The 21,435-nt window shown below is 42.4% G+C and overlaps 1 protein-coding gene across 9 annotated transcripts in view; it reads left to right on the top strand.

Moving 5' to 3' along the window:
• Positions 1 to 398: 398 nt before the first annotated feature.
• The window catches only part of LOC121856380 (RNA binding protein fox-1 homolog 1-like), a 131,686-nt gene continuing 110,649 nt past the window's right edge, over positions 399 to 21,435 (top strand). For 4 of the 9 annotated variants that reach the window (XM_042351920.1, XM_042351922.1, XM_042351921.1 and 1 more), the window contains exons 1-3: positions 400 to 598; positions 6,291 to 6,323; positions 18,871 to 18,927. In XM_042351920.1, the coding sequence (XP_042207854.1) occupies positions 18,925 to 18,927 (3 nt within the window). In that variant the 5' untranslated portion in view covers positions 400 to 598; positions 6,291 to 6,323; positions 18,871 to 18,924. Of the gene's footprint in view, positions 599 to 6,290; positions 6,324 to 18,870; positions 18,928 to 21,435 lie in introns of all 9 variants that reach the window. The other 5 variants (XM_042351924.1, XM_042351923.1, XM_042351919.1 and 2 more) reach the window with 3 other exon arrangements.

Genomic DNA, 21,435 nt, shown 5'->3' with positions numbered 1-21,435 from the left:
TAATTTCTTCGTGCGGGATCAATTTTAGACTACTTGTAATCGCGGAAGAGTAGCAGAGATGACGGTATGGCGGTCATCTAAAAAATATAACTTTTAATAGTATTTATAAGCAATTTAAGTAAAAAACGGTTACTGCATGGTCCGGATCTACGTACATATACTTATAATCGCGGTGGTTTGGTGAGAAGCGGCGTCGATGAGGTGGATTGTGAAAAAAAACTCAAATGTATTTATGAGAACGAATGGCAAAAATTAATAATTTTAGTGTCTCGAACTACTTTAAAAGTTACTTATAATCGCGGAGGAGTGAACGGGAAGGCGTCGGTAAGGCGGTCATCGATTAGTTGGGACCCACGATGGTGTATTCTTCCGCGCTGTTCTGAGAGAGAGAGGACTCGGGAGTCGAGTCTCTCTCACAGTGTGTTAAAGGCAGGCACAGGGCCGAGTAGTGACAAGGGGTTCGACAGGTCGGTCCGATATTTTCGACGTCCGCGACGCTTTTGCGGTTTTTTATCCCGACGTACGTTATTCAACCGGCAAGCTGTGGGCTTCAAGTGTATTTCCCCTGCCGGCGCAGGTTCAACCGGCATATTACCCGGTGAGTTATAGCTGAAATAACCATCTTTGTGAGACTACCCCCAGCTAGCATTAGGTAGACATCTTGGGTGATGCATAGCTGAGGTGACTTCAAATACCTTTTCTTCGTTTTAATATACTTGTACCTCATATTCCACCCATATGAGTATTTAAAGAGTATGTATGTGTCAGTTAGGATCGTGTTAATATATGTAGTGGGAGTAATAATGGAGGAAAAGTGAACAGTAAGCTTACAAAAGCGAAGCGTGAAGCGTACTATTAACGATGCATCCTGAAGGCGGGTTAAATAATTCCACTTTTCCTTCGTTTTTGGTCGTTTATTCCTCGCATTTCACCCTTATGAGTAGATAGGAGTGTTTGTGAATAATCCATGGCCACTGTGTGTGAGTATTGTGAGTAATATGGAATGAAATAATAAATAATGGTCGTAGAAATGAGAATCGTGATGCGTATTACTTGCGTGGTTCGTTGTGGTGCCTTGTAATACTCATATTCTTGTTTTATAAGTGATCATGAGTAAGTAAGCACAAATGTGAGGTTTATTTAAGTGAGTATTGTAAGTAGAAATGAATAGTACACTGTATTGGTGAAGAAAAGTGATTTGAAATCTATACGATGATTCATAAATACGTTTCAGTGGTTTATCCATCATTATTCACCCCCATGAGTATTTATGAGTGAGTATGAGTACGTTAGAACGTCTGTGAGGTTTATTCACATGTGTATTGTGAGTAAAATTTGAATACATGTTGAATAATATCCGTAAATCGTCATACGATCGTTGATGGGTTTATCCAATAAGTGGTATGTCTCATTCTTACTCATATTTACTCGTCAATAAACGTAAGGATATGGGGTTATACTCACAAAAATATTATGAGTAAGGACCATATTCATAGGCTCATAAATTTAACATTAAGAAAAAAAATTGAACAGATAGATTATAAGTTGAAACGTTGCTTCAAATTAGCTTGGGGGGATCTTACTCATTTTACTCAACTTGCTTGTGAGTAAACCTGAATGAGTGAGGGGATTACCCCAGTTGAGTGTTCTGAGCAAGCACCATATTGCAAGCTTGGATTAGCAATTTGTTAAGAAACAATCGTAATAAATCTTGTTTTTGAAGCCAAAGTTTTTTAGATCTTTATTATTACGTATAAAAGTTAATTACAATCATCATATTAGTGAATTAATACTCATAATACATTACTTATACTTGTCATATACAATTAACCATATGATAACATTTAACCCTTTTACGTTATTGTTAATATTTTTATTATTTACTGATCGTTATATATAGTTATCTAATTTTTATTTAGGATCAAGTATTCTTCGGCAAATAGTTTATCAAATTCACAATCTTTTAATAAGTAAGGCTGTGGGTTTATGTAACTCAGTGTGAATAGGTTGATGATTCGGTAGTTGTGGTAGATTATGTTATTAGTAGTTGTGTTAGATTGTGGTAGCAGTAGTTGTGGTAGATTGTAGTACTAGTAGTTGTGGTAGATTATTAGTAGTTGTGGTAGATTGTGGTAACAGTAGTTGTGGTAGATTGTACTACTAGCAGTTGTGGTAGATTGTAGTAGTACTAGTAGTTGTGATAGATTGAATTGTGGTAGATTATGGTAGTAGTAGTTGTGGTAGAATATGGTGGTAGTAGTAGTGGTAGATTGTGGTAGCAGTAGTTGTGGTAGATTGTAGTACTAGTAGTGGTAGATTGTAGTACTAGTAGTTGTGGTAGATTGTAGTACTAGTAGTTGTGTTAGATTGTGGTAGCATTAGTTGTGGTAGATTGTAGTACTAGTAGTTGTGGTAGATTGAATTGTGGTAGATTATGGTAGTAGTAGTTGTGGTATAATATGGTAGTAGTAGTAGTTGTGGTAGATTGTAGCACTAGTAGTTGTGGTAGATTGTAGCACTAGTAGTAGTTGTGGTAGATTGTAATACTGGTAGGTGTGGTAGAATATGGTAGTAGTAGTAGTTGTGGTAGATTGTAGTAGATTGTAGTACTAGTAGTTGTGGTAGATTGTAGCACTAGTAGTAGTGGGAGATGGTAGCACTAGTAGTAGTGGTAGATTGTAGTACTAGTAGTAGTGGTAGATTGTAGTACTAGTAGTTGTGGTAGATTGTAGCACTAGTAGTAGTGGTAGATTGTAGCACTAGTAGTTGTGGTAGATTGTAGCACTAGTAGTTGTGGTAGATTGTAGCACTAGTAGTAGTTGTGGTAGATTGTAGTACTGGTAGGTGTGGTAGAATATGGTAGTAGTAGTAGTTGTGGTAGATTGTAGTACTAGTAGTTGTGGTAGATTGTAGCTCTAGTAGTTGTGGTAGATTGTAGCACTAGTAGTTGTGGTAGATTGTAGCACTAGTAGTAGTGGTAGATTGTAGCTCTAGTAGTTGTGGTAGAGCACTAGTAGTAGTGGTAGTATTGTAGCACTAGTAGTAGTTGTAGTACTAGTAGTAGTAATAGATTGTAGCACTAGTAGTAGTGGTAGATTGTAGCACTAGTAGTAGTGGTAGATTGTAGCACTAGTAGTAGTGGTAGATTGTAGCACTAGTAGTTGTGGTAGATTGTAGCACTAGTAGTTGTGGTAGATTGTAGCACTAGTAGTAGTTGTGGTAGATTGTAGTACTGGTAGGTGTGGTAGAATATGGTAGTAGTAGTAGTTGTGGTAGATTGTAGTACTAGTTGTGGTAGATTGTAGCACTAGTAGTTGTGGTAGATTGTAGTACTAGTAGTAGTGGTAGATTGTAGCACTAGTAGTTGTGGTAGATTGTAGCACTAGTAGTAGTGGTAGATTGTAGCACTAGTAGTAGTGGTAGATTGTAGCACTAGTAGTTGTGGTAGATTGTAGCACTAGTAGTTGTGGTAGATTGTAGCACTAGTAGTAGTTGTGGTAGATTGTAGTACTGGTAGGTGTGGTAGAATATGGTAGTAGTAGTACTTGTGGTAGATTGTAGTACACTAGTAGTTGTGGTAGATTGTAGCACTAGTAGTTGTGGTAGATAGTAGTTGCACACTAGTAGTTGTGGTAGATTGTAGCACTAGTAGTTGTGGTAGATTGTAGCACTAGTAGTTGTGGTAGTAGTTGTAGCACTAGTAGTTGTGGTAGATTATAGTACTAGTAGTTGTGGTATATTGTAGCACTAGTAGTAGTGGTAGAATGTAGCACTAGTAGTTGTGGTAGATTGTAGCACTAGTAGTTGTGGTAGATTGTAACAATAGTAGTAGTGGTAGATTGTAGCACTAGTAGTAGTGGTAGATTGTAGCACTAGTAGTTGTGGTAGATTGTAGCACTAGTAGTAGTGGTAGATTGTAGCGCTAGTAGTAGTGGTAGATTGTAGCACTAGTAGTAGTGGTAGATTGTAGCACTAGTAGTTGTGGTAGATTGTAGCACTAGTAGTATTGGTAGATTGTAGCACTAGTAGTAATGGTAGATTGTAGCACTAGTAGTTGTGGTAGATTGTAGTACTAGTAGTTGTGGTAGATTGTAGTACTAGTAGTTGTGGTAGATTGTTGTAGTACTAGTAGTTGTGGTAGATTGTAGCACTAGTAGTAGTGGTAGATTGTAGCACTAGTAGTTGTGGTAGATTGTAGTACTAGTAGTTGTGGTAGATTGTAGTACTAGTAGTTGTGGTAGATTGTAGTACTAGTAGTTGTGGTAGATTGTAGTACTAGTAGTTGTGGTAGATTGTAGCACTAGTAGTAGTGGTAGATTGTAGTACTAGTAGTTGTGGTAGATTGTAGTACTAGTAGTTGTGGTAGATTGTAGCACTAGTAGTAGTGGTAGTACTAGTAGTTGTGGTAGCTATAGAGAGAGAGAGAGAGGCACGCTGCCCAACCACGCCTTGTGGCTGTCCCCCCTCCACACCTTCCTCCCTCCCTCCCCTTTCTCATGCTCTTTCCTTGTCTAGGCGCGCCAAACTGCCCGCGTGGCTCTCTCTCTCTCTCTCTCTCTCTCATAAGAACATAAGAATGGAGGAAACTGCAGCGGGCCTATTGGCCCATACTGGGCAGTCCCGTTTACACCCAACCCCTATTGCTCATATAAGCATCCAACCTATGTTTGAAGCTATTCAGCGTATTCGAGTTAATGATGATATTAGGTAACTTGGTAACTCTCTCTCTCTCTCTCTCTCTCTCTCTCTCTCTCTCTCTCTCTCTCTCTCTCTCTCTCTCTCTACACCGTGTTCTAATAAGCGTATGTAGGTCTCCAATCATCAAGGGTTTGAATTACTTTAAATTATGTTCCAATCATCTTATAGGGCCTTCCAATCACTGACTGGACCTGACCTGACCTGACCTCCATCGCCTTGAGAAATGTCGTGTTTGATCTGACCTAGGTTTAACCTGACCTCACGGTACTAACACGTGATCTTTCTCTCAGTGCTGTATATATGGGTACATGGGTAATATGCACGCATGAGTAATGTGTGTACATATATGGGTAAAGTGTGTGCATTGGGTGATGAATACATGGGGAATACGTGGATGTTATGTGTACATGAGCGATGTGCGTACATAAGAATGGAACTTAAAGAACTTAGGAATGGAGGAAACTGCAGCGGGCCTATTGTCCCATACTGGGGAGTCCCGTTTACACCCAACCCCTATCGCTCATATATCCACCCAACCTGTGTTTGAAGCTATCCAGCGTATTGCGTCAATGATGATGTTTGGTAACTTGGTAACTCATCCACTACTCTATTTCCAAACATTATGTGCACATGAGCGAAACTACACGAAATACTTTTAAACGTGTATTCGAACGTACTAAATTACTTATCAATGGGATAAGTACTTATATAAGTGTTTCTATGGGTAGTGTGAAGTATAAAGTAGGTTTAGGAGGTACTTATATATTTGTAAGCGAGTTAATTACTTAAATAATTATACATGATTTAAGTACATCAATAAGTGTATAAGGGAAGTGTTAAGTACATCAATAAGTGTGTCTGGGAAGTGTTAAGTACATCAATAAGTGTATCTGGGAAGTGTTAAGTACATCAATAAGTGTATCTGGGAAGTGTTAAGTATATCAATAAGTGTATCGGAAGTGTTAAGTTCATCAATAAGTGTATCTGGGAAGTGTTAAGTATATCAATAAGTGTATCGGAAGTGTTAAGTTCATCAATAAGTGTATTTGGGAAGTGTTAAGCAGGACAAAACCCACTTGGACAAAAAACCCTTGGACAAAACCCCCTCAAGTAAAGTGTAAAATAGGACAAAACTCCTTATTTAGAGTACAAAAAATAGGACAAAACCTCTTATGTTTATCTATTTTCAGACTAAGTCCAGAGGCAGACCTGCACCTATCATTACAGACAACCCCCTCCCCCTCCCCCTAGGAAAAAAATATACCATAATTTTTATTCCTTTTATTGTTTATGGACACATCTCTGACATGTAAAATATTAAATTTATTATATCATAAGACTAACCTAAACCCCCCCCTCTAAATAAGTTTTTTTTCCGCTTTTGCACTTTTCTTGAGGGGGTTTTTGTCCCGACCACCCGCATTACTGTAGATCGTTGGTGTGTGGATATTTTAGGCCTGGTACCCCTCTGTTGTCTCTCTCTCTATCAGTAATATTTCTATATTTCACTCTAAATAATAATAATAATAATAATAATAATAATAATAATAATCATAATAATAAATAGTAATAATAATAATTTCTCTTTTCAGGTAAGCCCAGTACATCCTTATGGCGATGATTATGTGAGTATTATTATAAGTGTGGTGGGTTGTGATGGTGGTAGGTTGTGGTGGGTTGTGATGGTGGTAGATTGTGGTGGGTTGTGATGGTAGTAGGTTGTGGTGGGTTGTGATGGTAGTAGGTTGTGGTGGGTTGTGATGGTAGTAGGTTGTGGTGGGTTGTGATGGTGGTAGGTTGTGATGTAGGTTGTAGGTTGTGATGGTGATAGATTGTGGTGGGTTGTGATGGTGGTAGGTTGTGGTGGGTTGTGATGGTGGTAGGTTGTGGTGTTGTGATGGTAGTAGGTTGTGATGGTGGGCTGTGTGATGGTGGTAGGTTGTGGTGGGTTGTGATGGTAGTAGGTTGTGGTGGGTTGTGATGGTGGTAGGTTGTGGTTGTCCGTTGTGATGGTGGTAGGTTGTGGTGGGTTGTGATGGTAGTAGGTTGTGGTGGGTTGTGATGGTAGTAGGTTGTGGTGGGCTGTGATGGTAGTCGGTTGTGGTAGGTTGTGATGGTAGTCGATTGTGGTGGGTTGTGATGGTAGTAGGTTGTGGTGGGTTGTGATGGTAGTAGGCTGTGGTGGGTTGTGATGGTAGTAGGTTGTGGTCGTTGTGATGGTAGTAGGTTGTGGTGGGTTGTGATGGTAGTAGGTTGTGGTGGGTTGTGATGGTAGTCGGTTGTGTAGGTTGTGATGGTAGTCGGTTGTGGTGGGTTGTGATGGTCGGTTGTGATGGTAGTCGGTTGTGGTGGGTTGTGATGGTAGTAGGCTGTGGTGGGTTGTGATGGTAGTAGGTTGTGGTGGGTTGTGATGGTAGTAGGTTGTGGTTGTTCGTTGTGATGGTAGTAGGTTATGGTGGGTTGTGATGGTAGTAGGTTGTGATGTGATTTGTGATGGTAGTCGGTTGTGGTGGGTTGTGATGGTAGTCGGTTGTGGTGGGTTGTGATGGTAGTAGGTGGTGGGTTGTGATGGTAGTAGGTTGTGGTGGGTTGTGATGGTAGTAGGTTGCGGTTGTTCGTTGTGATGGTAGTAGGTTGTGGTGGGTTGTGATGGTAGTAGGTTGTGGTGGGTTGTGGTGGTAGTAGGTTGTGGTTGTTCGTTGTGATGGTAGTAGATTGTGGTGGGTTGTGATGATAGTAGGTTGTGGGTGTTGTTCGTTGTGATGGTAGTAGGTTGTGGTGGGTTGTGATGGTAGTAGGTTGTGGTGGGTTGTGTGATGGTAGTAGGTTGTGGTGGGTTGTGGTGGTAGTAGGTTGTGGTTGTTCGTTGTGATGGTAGTAGGTTGTGGTGGGTTGTGATGATAGTAGGTTGTGGTTCGTTGTGAGGTAGGTTGTTGGTTGTGGTGTATGGTAGTAGGTTGTTCGTTGATGGTAGTAGGTTGTTTCGTTGTGATGGTAGTAGGTTGTGGTGGGTTGTGATGGTAGTAGGTTGTGATGGTAGTAGGTTGTGGTGGGTTGTGATGGTAGTAGGTTGTGGTGGGTTGTGATGGTAGTAGGTTGTGGTTGTTCATTGTGATGGTAGTAGGTTGTGGTGGGTTGTGATGGTAGTAGGTTGTGGTTGTTTCGTTGTGATGGTGGTAGGGTCTTCTCTCCCCACAGCTGGCACACAACAAGCCCCACTTAAACAAAACAAGGAAATGGTTACCCGCCGCCCACCAGCTGTCTAGAGCAGGTGGCTGAACCATCTGTCTGTCTGTCTGTCATGAGTTTAAATTTGTCCTCACCTTAATTTTTTTTTATATCATTTATTTATCTTAATTTTTTAATACATAGTAGACGAAATCTGCTTGGGTAACCTTGTGTAAGTTAATGTAGGCGTGTACGTTGATAAGTGCGTAGGTGTAAGTAACCCTTTATAAGTGTATGTTCAAGTGTGTGTAGGTTTGGTGAGTGTGTAAGTAGCGCCTTTATAAGTGTGTGTGTAGGTGTTTATAAGTATCTAAGTGTAGGGGGGTGTAACTGTAAGTTTGGTAAGTGTGTAGGTGTGGCAGTAAAAACACGATGTGACTAGTTGGCAACCCTCAAGTAATAAAGAGTTTGTTCAGCTGGTTGTGAGAATCTCTCTCTCTCTCTCTCTCTCTCTCTCTCTCTCTCTCTCTCTCAAACACAAGTTTTTGCTGTTGGTCTATGAACTTGGCCTGAATGTTATTATTACGTCAGCTGTTTGGTAACTGGTTAGGTTTAGTTAAGGTTAGGTTAAGGTTTGGTTAAGGTTTGATTAAGGTTAGGTTTGGTTAAGGTTAGGTTTGGTTAAGGTTAGGTTTGGTTAAGGTTAGGCTAAGGTTAGGTTTGGTTAAGGTTAGGTTAAGGTTTGGTTAAGGTTAGGTTTGGTTAGGGTTAGGTTAAGGTTTGGTTACGGTTTGGTTTGGTTAAGGTTAGGTTTGGTTCAGGTTAGGTTTGGTTCAGGTTAGGTTTGGTTAAAGTTAGGTTAGGTTAAGGTTTAGGTTTGGTTCAGGTTAGGTTTACATGAGAACATAAGAATGGAGGAACCTGCAGCAGGCCTATTGGCCCATACTGGGCAGTCCCATTTACACCCAACCCCTATTGCTCATATAAGCATCCAACCTATGTTTGAAGCTATTCAGCGTATTCGAGTTAATGATGATATTGGTAACTTGTTCCATTCATCCACTACTCTGTTTCCAAACCAGTGTTTACCTATTTCACGCCTAAATCTAAATTTGTCTAATTTAAAACCATTGTTCTCGAGTTCGCTCCTGGTTGGATAGTTTGAGTACCTTTGTAATGTCCCCTTTGTTTAGACATAACTTCCATTTATACACCTCTATCATGTCGCCCCTCCCTCTACGTCTCTCGAGGGAGTGCACATTAAGATGCTTTAACCTGTCTCTGTACTCAAGGTTCCTAATGCCCGGGATTAGTCTTGTCCTTCTCCTCTGGATTCTTTCCAAGGATTCTACATCTATTCTGTAATACGGTGACCAGAACTGAACTGAACCTCATCTGTGTATGGTACAAGCAAAAACACATTGTTTACTTGGTTTAAGATTCCTACTTATCATTACTCCTAAATCTCTTTCGCAGTCGGATTTCACAAGGGCATCGTTGTTCATCTGGTATCTGGTTTCCCTGTTTATATCTCCTATACTGAGTACTTTACATTTGTCCACATTGAATTTCATCTGCCATTTTTCAGACGATTCGAAAAATTTGTTTAGATCTTCCTGTAGTTTTGCGGGGTCCTCGTCAGATTTAATTACACGTCCTATTTTAGTGTCATCATCAAATTTACTTATGTTGCTGTCTATGCCGATATCTATGTCGTTTATGTATATGATAAATAATAATGGTCCAAGTACTGAGCCTTGGGGAACTCCACTAGTGACCTTGCTCCAATGGGATTTAGTGCCGTTAATGCTCACTCGCTGTTTCCTGTCCTGTAACCGTGCCCTAATTCATTTTAGAATATTACCTTTAATGCCATGTGCTTTTACCTTTTTTATTAGTCTTTCGTGAGTGTCATGGGTTGCTCTGGGCCTCCTGCACAACCCATCCCAAATTATTGTTTAGATAGAGATAATGTACCTGGCCAGCCGATAGGTCATTTGACGCCTCAAAACCACATTTTTGCCAGTGGGCTTTAGACCCTGGGTTAGAGAAGACCTCCTGCTCTGCGGATTTAGAACAGGAGCCATACAGTCCTACCAGTGCTACGAGTCTGTGTGTGCAAATCCCCAAGATTGTTGTTAAGTCCAGCGACAAGTTAACACATCCTGTAAAGGAAGTGATCAATGTTTGAGGGCCTGTTTGCTACAAGAGCACTCCAGGCCGGCCTAATAGATCTAAACGATTAATTCTCCAGGTTGACAAACTCTCCCTTATAACTTACGGTACTGTGGCGTGAATGTGAGTGACTGACCTATCCATGCAAATTATAAGTCCAGTGAATGGAATTGTGCCAAATAAACGTAAGTGCAATGATCTGCCCGTATCTGTGATCCCTCTATTATTATTATTACTATAGGTAATGACTGATTGGTTATGACAAAGTATAACCAATAACTTAGATGGATGTTGGAAATTAATGGAATTCATTAAATCATCATTTATCAAGTACACAACGCATTGAATGCCGGATGTAGAGTGAAATTCAATGTAGTGATACACCATAATCTCCTGGGTGAGTAACCAGTGTGAAGGTATCTGAATTTTACGGTAAGAAAACCACTTTCCTGCATTTAAAGCGTATCAGTGAGGGACTCTGTCGAAGGCTTTGCTAAAGTCGAGATATACCACATCATAATTGTGCCCCTCGTCCACCGATTCGAAAACTGATGAAAAAAATGTTAATAGATTAGTTAGACATGAATGCCCGCTTGTGAAGCCATGCTGGGAATCAGTGATCAATTTGTGCTTCTCCAGGTGGTTTCGAATAGAGTGAAATGATTGCTTCCAGTAATTTGCCTACAATTGATGGTAGACTGATGGATGGTAGTTAGAGGTTAGTGATCTATCCCCCTTCTTGAAAATCGGTATTACATTCGCTATCCTCCAGGATTCTGGTACTACACCTGTTTTTAAGGACATGTTAAACAACTTTGCTAAGGGCATACTAAGCTCTTCCCTACATTCCTTTAATACTTTGGCAAATATCTCATCAGGACCAGGTGACTTATTAGGCTTTAGTTTGTCGATTTGCTTACTAATATCGTTACTAGTCACTATTATCTCGCTTAAATTGTTTTCTTCACTATCTCTGAATAGAGTTGGTGCCTCGGGTATCATGTTTAAATTTTCCGTGGTGAAAACTGTTGAAAAATATTTATTCAGATTATTGCTCATTTCTCCGTCGTTATCAGTTAGCTCGCCGGTATCTGTCTGTATTGGCCCAATCTTTTCTCGTGTTTTAGTTTGATACATTTGATAGAATCCCTTGGGGTTTGTCTTCGCCTCTCTTGCTATCCTCAGCTCATTATTCCTCTTTGCTTTCCTTATCTCGGTCTTAACCCTATCGGTCAATACCTTATAATAATCCCTGAGGTAAATTTCGCCACTATTTATCCTCGTACCTATAGCCTTCCTTTGACCAATAATGTTCTTTAAATAAATATTTATCCATTTAGGGTCATTGTTGTTTGAAAGGTTAAGGTTAGGTTTGGTTAAGGTTAGGATAGGTTGGATTAAGGTTACTTAAGGTTTTGTTAGGTTGCCTTACGGTTATGTTAAGTTTGGTAAAGGTTAAGTTAGGTTGGATTAAGGTTAAGTAAGGATTGGTTTGGTTAAGTTTAGGTTAGGTTAAGGTTAGGATTGGTTAAGATTAGGTTAATTTTATGTTTGGTTATGGTTAGGTTAAGGTTTGGTTAAGGTTAGGTTAAGTTTGGTTAAGGTTAGGTTATGTTAAGGTTGGGTTTGGTTAAGGTTAGGTTTGGTTAAGTTTAGGTTATTATAAGGTTAGGTTAAGGTTTAGTTTGCTTAGGTTTGGTTAAGGTTAGTTTTGGTTTGGTTGAGGTTTGGTTTGGTTAAGGTTAGTATTGGTTTGGTTTGGTTAAGGTTAGTATTGGTTTGGTTAAGGTTTAGTTTGCTTAAGATTAGGTTTGGTTAAGGTTAGTTTAGGTTTGGTTGAGGTTTGGTTATGGCTAGTTTAGGTTTGGTTAAGGTTAGGTTATGTTTAGGTTGGGTTTGGTTAAGGTTTGGTTATGTTAAGGTTGGGTTTGGTTAAGGTTAGGTTATAAGAACATAAGAAAATAAGGAATCTGCAATAGGCCGGTTGGCCTGCGCATGGCAGCTCCTGTCGAGAGTTACTACCACTCTCTATCATCCATGAATCTATCTAGCCCCCTTTTGAAACTTTCCAGCGTTCCAGCACTTACTACATAGTTGCTAAACTTGTTCCACTCGTCCACCACCCTATTTGTGAACCAGTTCCTTCCTATCTGCCTCCTAAACCTAAACTTATCCAACTTTAATCCGTTGCTTCGAGTCCTATCCTGTTCGGATATTATAAGAACTTTATCTATATCCCCTTTATTGATTCCTTTCACCCACTTAAAAACTTCTATCATATCTCCCCGCACTCTTCGTCTTTCTAGGGAATGCAAGTTTAGTTTCTTTAACCTATCCTGATATGGAAGGTTTCTAAGTCCCGGAATCATTTTCGCCATTCTTCGCTGCACCGACTCCAGTGAATTGATATCCATTCTATAGCAAAATTTTTTCAGGGTAGAAGAATATAATCGAGGTGCGGCCTGACGCTTAAAGATACCAATTTGTGGAGCCTCTGCACTCTTATTACTTACACTTCTGAATATAAAACCCAATACTCTGTTGCCTTATTTCAATTTCTAACGCACTGTTTTTTCCTGAGCCGTAGGTCCGGGCTAAAAGTACTGGAGACTTCTTTCACAAGTCGACTTCTCTAGGTTGATGCTGTTAAGGCTGTATACATTGACAGTATTTGTTCTTCCAATGTTAAGTACGCTGCACTTGCTGGTGTTGAATTTCATTTGCCATTTTTCAGACCACCCCTGCAGTTTATTTAGATCCTCCTGTAGTGCATTAGCATCCTGCCCTGAATTAATCTGCCGCCCTATTTTGGTGTCATCTGCAAACTTGCTTATGTTATGTTAGGTTCTGTTAAGGTTAGGTTTGGTTAAGGTTAGTTTACGATTGGTTAAGGTTTGGTTATGTTAAGGTTAGGTTTGGTTAAGGTTAGTTTAGGTTTGGTTAAGGTTTGGTTATGTTAAGGTTGGGTTTGGTTAAGGTTTGGTTATGTTTAGGTTGGGTTTGGTTAAGGTTAGTTTAGGTTTGGTTTAGGTTAGGATATGTTAAGGTTAGGTTTGGCTAAGGTTAAATTAGGGTAGGTTAAGGTTAGGTAAAGAATAGATTAGGTTAAGCTTAGTTTCAGGTTAAGTTAGATTAAAGTAAAGGTTAGGTTAAAGCTAGATTAGGTTAAGGCTAGGTTATGCAAAGTCAGTACATCATGAAGAACTGGAGTATGTCCTTTGTGGTTAAGTTACTCAGCAGGTTTTCCAAGTATGTGTCTGTTCCTGTGTTTCCTTTGTGTATTTTTGTGTTAAACTATACATCACACACACACACACACACACACACACACACACACACACAACGGTATACAAATACATACATACATATATACATACTTGCATAAACATTCATACTCGTACATACATACATACACACACACTCACACACACACACAGAGACTTGCAAGCGCACACACATACACAGAAAGGCATAAAGATACACACACACACACATACACACACACAAGGCGTGGCCCGCTGACACACGCCTCAAATACGTGAGGTCTGAGGCCAAGAGTAGACCAACCCGCGCCTCCTCACCAGTCACCACGCCAGGCTGCTCACCATGCTGCTTTGTTACCACGCGATACCACTCCACGCCCTCACACGTCATTGTTTCCACGCTAACACCATTACACGTCTTTCCATGCTACTGTTTCCACGTGACACCAAACCACGCCTTCCCACGCCATTTTTACCACGTGTCACCAAACCACGCCATTGTTTCCACGTGACACCAATCCACGCTTTCCCACGCCATTGTTTCCACGTGACACCAATCCACGCCATTATTTCCACGCGACACCAATCCACGCCTTCCCACGCCTCATTCTTTCCACGCGATACCAATCCACGCCTTCCCACGCCACATTCTTCAACGCGAGGCCAATCCACGCCATTTTTTCCACGCGACACCAATCCACGACTTTCCACGCCACATTCTTCAACGCGACACCAATCCACGCCTTCCCACGCCTCATTCTTTCCACGCGACGCCAATCCACGCCTTACCACACCATTGTTTCCACGCGACACCCGTCCACGCCCTCCCACGCCTCATTCTTTCCATGCTGTAACTTTCAACGTCCGCCCACCCATGACTACACGCTCTGCCATGTGTCTTGGTAATGGTGGTGGTGTTAGTGGTAGTAGTGCTAGTTGGTGGTGGTTGATGGTTGGTAGTAGAAAGACATAGTTGTAGAAATGGGTGTGGTAGTAGCTGGTGATAGTGGCCAGTCGATGGTGGTAGTCAATGGTGGTAGTCGACGGTAGAAGTTGATGGTTATAGTTGGCTGTGGTAGTAGTAGGTGGTAATCGATGATGGTAGTCGGTGGTGGTAGTACCTGTAGTTGGTGGTGGTAATCGATGGTGTTATTAGTGGTAGTTGGTGATAGTAGTCGATGGTGGTAGTTGGTGGTGATGCTAGTAGTGGTAGTCAATGGTGGTAGCCAGTGGTGGTAGTTGGTGTTAAGAGGTGCATAATAAGTGGGACCAGCCAAGCGGTCCAATGTCTCTGTTTTCGCTACATCTCACAACATTATCGCTCAATAAACACTTTTCCCCGCCTTTATACGTCCACAGAAACCCATTTAACATTATATTTTACCGTATAACTTAACATTGTTGATGATTTAACATGTTAGAATAGGTTAGATATACATTAGAATAGTTAGAATTTAAAAAGGGCTTTTCGTCCGAAGAGGTAACATCGGCCTTGTGGCTTTCCATATATCTTAGTGTATCATTCAGTAACGTCTATTTTTCCCCCTCAAACGTCCTCGTAAATATACTTAACTTTATAAACAAATATTTAGGTCAACAATGGTGTTTCTTTAACACGGTAAAATTGGTTAGAGATATGCAGAAATAGTTAAAATAAGGAGAGGTTTTATCATGTAAGGCGGTAACATTTGAAATGGCTCCCTTCCTCAATGAGTGAGCTCGCTGGGCCGTGGCTGTGGTGTGGTTCAACTTGCTCACACACACACACACACTGTCTCTCTCATATTTCTCACAAAGTCTCTGACTCTCGTGAGAAAGGCATCTGATAGTATTTGTTAGTTGACTTGAAAAGCCTGAATATATCTTGTCTCCAGTCGGGAAAATACTAATCGAAGAGCGTGTGAACCTATATTATTAATGCTTGTTCGTAACTGTCATAGTCACAAGGCCTTTGATTGTTGTGATAAAATTCTCTGAGAACTATCGCAGTGGTTCATTATGGACTATTCACTTCACAAACAAGACTACATTACTTAAAGACAAAGAAATGATCATAAAACCCTTTGAAGCTTGATTATGAGAAATATGAGTTATTCCTCACAATCCTATCCTACTCACAAAGCTCTAGACTATCCATGAGAACTATTGTAGCCGATAGTGACGATCATCAAGTGTAAGCAACTGTGGAGTTAGGCGACAAAAACCCTTCAGTTAAAACCAAGGTTACCGCGTTCACCAGCTGAGGACGCTCCCTGCCACACTCCCACCACACTCCTACCACACTACCACCAGACAACCACACTCTACACCCCTATCACTCCCACCACACCCCTACACACCCTATCACTCCCACCACCTCCCTACCACACTACCACCACACTCCTACCACACCTATCCTCCCCACACCCCTATCCTCCCACCACACCCTCTCCCACCACACTCCTACACTCCCACCCCACCTCCCACTACACCCATATCACTCCCCACACCCCTACCCACCCCTATCCTCCCACCCACCTCCCCTACCACCACACTCTACCACACCCCATCACTCCTACCCTCCTATCCTCCCCACACCCCTACCACACCACCACCAGACAACCACACTCCTACCACACCCTATCCACTCCCACCACCTCTACACCACCACACACTACCACCACACTCCTACCACACCCCTATCCTCCCCACCACTACCACCACCTCCTACCACCCACACCTACCCCCATCACTCCCCACCCCTACTCCCACCACCTCCCACACCACCACCTCACACTACCACACCCCCTCCCCACCTATCCTCCCTACCACCTCACACCTATCCTCCCACCACCCCTACCACACCCTATCACTCCTACCACCACACTCCCCTACCACACCCTATCATTCCTACCACACCACTCCTACCCCACCACACTCTACACCCCTATCACACACCACACCCTACCCTCCCACCACACTCCCTACCACCTCCAGACAACACACTCCTCCCACACTTCCTACCCCCACCACCACACAACCACACTTCTACCACACCCTATACCCTACCACACTCCTACACCACCTCCACCACACACCGTACCACACCCACCACCACACACCGTACACTACCACCACACACCGTACCACACTACCCACCACACCGTACCACACTACCCACAACCACACTACCACCACACACAACCACACCACCACACAACCACCTCCTACCATATACCACACTCTACCACCTCCCTACCACACTCCTACCATACTACACACTCCCCTACACACACATACTCCTACCACACTCTATCACTACACACTCCTACATACTACCACACTCTATCACCACACTCCTACCACCACACACACCTCCTACCATACCACACTCTATCAACTACCCCTCCCACACCCCACACTACCATACTCCTACCACACTCCTATTACACACACACTCCTACCATTACCTTATCCCTACTATAATACCACACTACCATATTCCTACCACACTGTTTGTCTCTTTCTCTGTCTGCCTGTCTGTCTGTGTGTGTCTTTTTCTGTCTGCCTGTCTGTCTCTGTCTGTGTGTGTCCTCTGTCTGCCTGTGTGTCTCTGTCTGCCTGTCTGTCTGTGTGTGTCTTTTTTCTCTGCCTGTCTGTCTCTCTGTCTGCCTGTCTGTCTCTCTCTGTCTGTGTGTGTCCTCTGTCTGCCTGTGTCTCTGTCTGCCTGTCTGTCTCTCTGTCTGTGTGTGCCTTCCTGTCTGTCTCTGTCTGTGTGTCTTTCTGTCTGTCTGCCTGTCTGTCTCTGTCTGTGTCTCTGTCTTCCCAATACTGAGAGATGAAACCCCACTCAAGTGGTGTCACGTTACTACCACCACTGCTACTACCATCATCTGCCACCACCACTACTACCACCACCATCTACCACTAGCACTAACATCATCTAGTGCTACTATCACTACTACCACCACTAAAACCACTATTATACAAGCTACCGCTTTCACTAACAACCACCACTCACCGCCGCCCACAACAGGCACCATCCACCACCATCCTCTCACTTAATTTTGATTGGTGCATCCTGTGCCCAATCACACGAGAGGGCCTTCCTGCTTAGGTAGAATTCATCCAATCATTGGTTTCTTTGTCTTAGCACTTGGTTCTGATTCGCTAATTTTGTGTTCATGGTGATTATTGGTTAGTTCTATTGTGTATTGAGTCAATCTCAGTGAAGGGAGAGAGAGAGTTAAGTAGGCAACCAGCGCTTTATTCTGATTGGCTGAAATGAATACCAATGAGGAGATAGCTAGTGTTGCCAGTTCAGTATATTCTCTTTATTTCCACGTCCATACAAAATAGTTGTGGTAGGCTGGTAGTTGTGGTAGGCTGGTAGTTGTGGTAGGTTGGCCACTGCAACTTGGTACGGTTATTAAATACTGATTTTTGTCTATTATTATTATTATTATTATTATTATTATTATTAATATTATTCGTTTATTTAAACTTGCCAGGTGTTTGAGTAAGCAAGATGGACTAACACGGAGTTAAGTGTGTGGGAAAAATATTGATAAAAACTCTATGAAAGAATTTAGGGCGGGTGTGTATGTCTGGTCTTAGGTGGAGAGATCCCTGAGGGGAATATATTATTGTGTATTATATTGTACACACACACACACACACACACACACACACACACACACACACACACACACACACACACACACACCAGCGCCATCTGTCACCATCTCGACAAACAAGTATCGATCCCCCGGTGCTCGAGAGATGAGGGGAAGAGACTGAGAGACGCTCACAGAGACGCTAACCTAACCTTAACCTAACCTAACCTAACCTAACTTACCTTAAACCTTAACCTTCCCTTACCCTAACCTAGCTCAGGCGTCCAGTAGAGATAGAGGTACATCAACTTTACCTTGATATATAGGTCTCTCTCTCTCTCTCTCTCTCTCTCTCTCTGACAACGTTAGGTATTTGAACAACAAGAATGAAGTTAACAAGTGAATTAAAATTTAAGGCCAGGAATGAAACACTAGGAATTAGAGCTAGGAATTAGAGCTAGGAAAAGAGTTAGAAATTAAAGATAGAAATTTTCTTTGTCTCGTCGTGAAGGAAGAGGTGAGGAGGTTCTCCCCTCCCCTCTTCCTGCCCAACTATTTTGGTGTATATCACACACACACACACACACACACACACACTGTTAGTACATGCTGTAGTCCTCTCTCTCTCCCTGACAACACAAACTTATCCTACCGGACAGATGAATCACTTCGCTGCCGGCATCATGACACCTGCCAGACGTACAATTATTATTTATTTATTGATAAAACACTCTTACTTATTCCTGTATGTGTCTATTGGTTGATTTATCCCTTTTCAGTATGTATGTATGTAACTTGAAACGTCTCTCTCTCTCTCTCTCTCTCTGTGCCTACGCCTCGGGGGAAAACCCGTTTTACGTAACGAAGTTGAGGTGTTTCAAAGACGTGCGTATGACGCCTTATCTATCTATCTATCTATCTATCTTGATAGATTGGTTGAGTTAATACTAATAAATTGTTTCTCTTTATAGGTAAGTTCTCTCCAGGCAGTACGACACCCTGCACCCTGGGCTGGCAACGCACGCATGGTATGTAAACAATGTTGTCAGACGTACAAGTATTGCTTTAAAAACCCCATAAACAGACTCACCCTTATTTGGCACACCCCTTAGACCCACCATTAAGGGGTTATCAGCCTAAGAGTTACAGTATACAGTCGGTCAGGGAACACAAGTGTGTGACGGACAAACAGGCAAAAATTTTACTTAATGTAATTGTATTGCCAGTTTTGTGTGGCTCATTAACTGTCCCATCTGTCAAGAGAGAGAGAGACTGACTGACTGACTGACTGACTGTATAATGGGGGTTCCATATATAACGGGTTCCCTAGCAGCTGACCCCAAATTCCTGGCAACTCTCTCTCTCTCTCTCTCTCTCTCTCTCTCTCTCTCTCTAGTGACTCACACACGTTACGCAAAGACACAAAATTAACGCATTATTTTTAACTTTCCGCTGGAGACCGAATGTCAGCCGGCGTGTGATTGGTTGATACAATTCGTCGCCTGATTGGCTAAATTGCTTCATTTAACATATCCTCGGCTATATATTACGTCTGCCTGTCCAGTTATCTGTGAAATTATAGGCAAACCACACACACACACACACACACACACACACACACACACACACACACTACTACTACTACTACTACTACTACTACTACTACTACTACTACTACTACTACTACTACTACTACTACTACTACTACTACTACTACTACTACTACTACTTTGCTGTCACTCGGAATCGAGTATGACTGTCAACCAGTTATGATACAATGATATGAGTTAAGTTTGTCACCTAGGTTGGTTAGTTTTTAGGTGACTAAAGAAGACAATACGGGACCGGTAGGGTCGTCCATATTCGTTGCACATGTGGAGGGCTGCATCTAGCGCGGGAGGGGCGGTGGCAGCGTCTTTCCGGCGTTGGTGCTCGTCTGCCTCGGTTTGCAGTCGGGCTAACTCGAAAGTATGGACACCTTCTCGTGTGGTGCTCCTCCAAGCGTTATGGTGTGGAGTAATCGACTCCCAGGTGAGGGGGTCGATTTGGCACTTTCCAGGTTTGTCTTAAGACTACATAAGAACATAAGAAAATAAGGAGTCTGCAATAGGCCGGTTGGCCTGTGCATGGCAGCTCATGTCGAGAGTTAATATCACTCTATCATCCATGAATCTATCTAGCCTCCTTTTAAAACTTTCCAGCGTTCCAGCACCTACTACAAAGTTGCTAAGCTTGTTCCACTCGTCCACCACCCTATTTGTGAACCAGTTCCTTCCTATCTCCCACCTAAACCTAAACTTATCCAACTTAAATCCGTTGCTCCGAGTCCTATCCTGTTCGGATATTATAAGAACTTTATCTATATCCCCTTTATTGATTCCTTTCACCCACTTAAAAACTTCTATCATATCTCCCCGCACTCTTCGTCTTTCTAGGGAATGCAAGTTTAGTTTCTTTTACCTATCTTGATATGGCATTGCGTTTACAATTCGTTAGGTGACTGTAAAGTAGCTGCTTTGGCAGTCTACTGTCGTCCATGCAGGCAACATGGCCAGTCCAGCATAGTTCATGAATAATGGTAGCCTCGATGCTCCTACAGTTAGTGTCAGCAAGAATGCTGACATCTGTTCTCTTGTCTTCCCAGCAAACTCGGAGGATGGAACGTAGACTACGTTGGTGAAAGTTTTCAAGTGCCTTGAGGTGCCTCCTGTATGTGACCCATGTCTCACTGCCATATAGCATGGTGGAGAGGACCACTGCTCGATATACGTGCAGCTTTGTCGATAATTTCATCTCCCTACATCTGATCCGATGCTGAATCTCTTCATCAATGTCTGCTGTGGTGGACAGGTGGGAGCCGAGATATCGAAAGTAGGTAACATTAGAGAGGGTAGTACCGTTAAGCTGGAAGGATGGTGGAGGTGTGGCTGAACCAGGGGCAGGCTGAAAGAGAATCTGAGTCTTACGTACATTCACCTCAAGGCCGAAGTGTGCATACACATCTGCGTAGGTGTTCTGGATCTCCTGTAGGTTGTGTTCAGTGTGAGCAACAAGGGTGAGGTCGTCTGCATACTGAAGTTCAGTAATGGAAGCTGCCGACACCTTAGTTCTTCCCGCCTGGATTCATCTTATGTTGAAAAGACCACCTTCATCCGGTACTCGATGTCCGCCCCACCTGTTAAATTGGCACTGGCACGAGTAAGGAAGGCAGCCAATAAAATGGAAAAGAGAGTTGGTGCCAGTACACACCCTTGTTTAACTCCTGTTTGGATGGGGAAGAACTCAGACTGGGTGCCGTTGTGCAAGACACTGCCATTCATGCCATCATGGAGTTGCCTCACAATGGCAATGAATTTTGGTGGACAGCCAAAACGACTGAGGGTCCACCAGAGGGCTTCCCTGTTTACCGAGTCGAAGGCCTTGGTTAGGTTGATGAAAGCCATGTGCAGGCCACGACACTATTCTCTGCACTTTTCCTGTATCTGGCGGGCAGCAAAGATCATGTCAGTGGTGCCACGTGATGGTCTAAAACCACA

Source organism: Homarus americanus, unplaced genomic scaffold, assembly GCF_018991925.1.
Source record: "Homarus americanus isolate GMGI-L3 unplaced genomic scaffold, GMGI_Hamer_2.0 scaffold48220, whole genome shotgun sequence".
NCBI lineage: Eukaryota > Metazoa > Arthropoda > Malacostraca > Decapoda > Nephropidae > Homarus > Homarus americanus.
The sequence above is the reverse complement of the archived record's forward strand: the minus strand, read 5'-3'. Positions and strand labels throughout refer to the sequence as shown.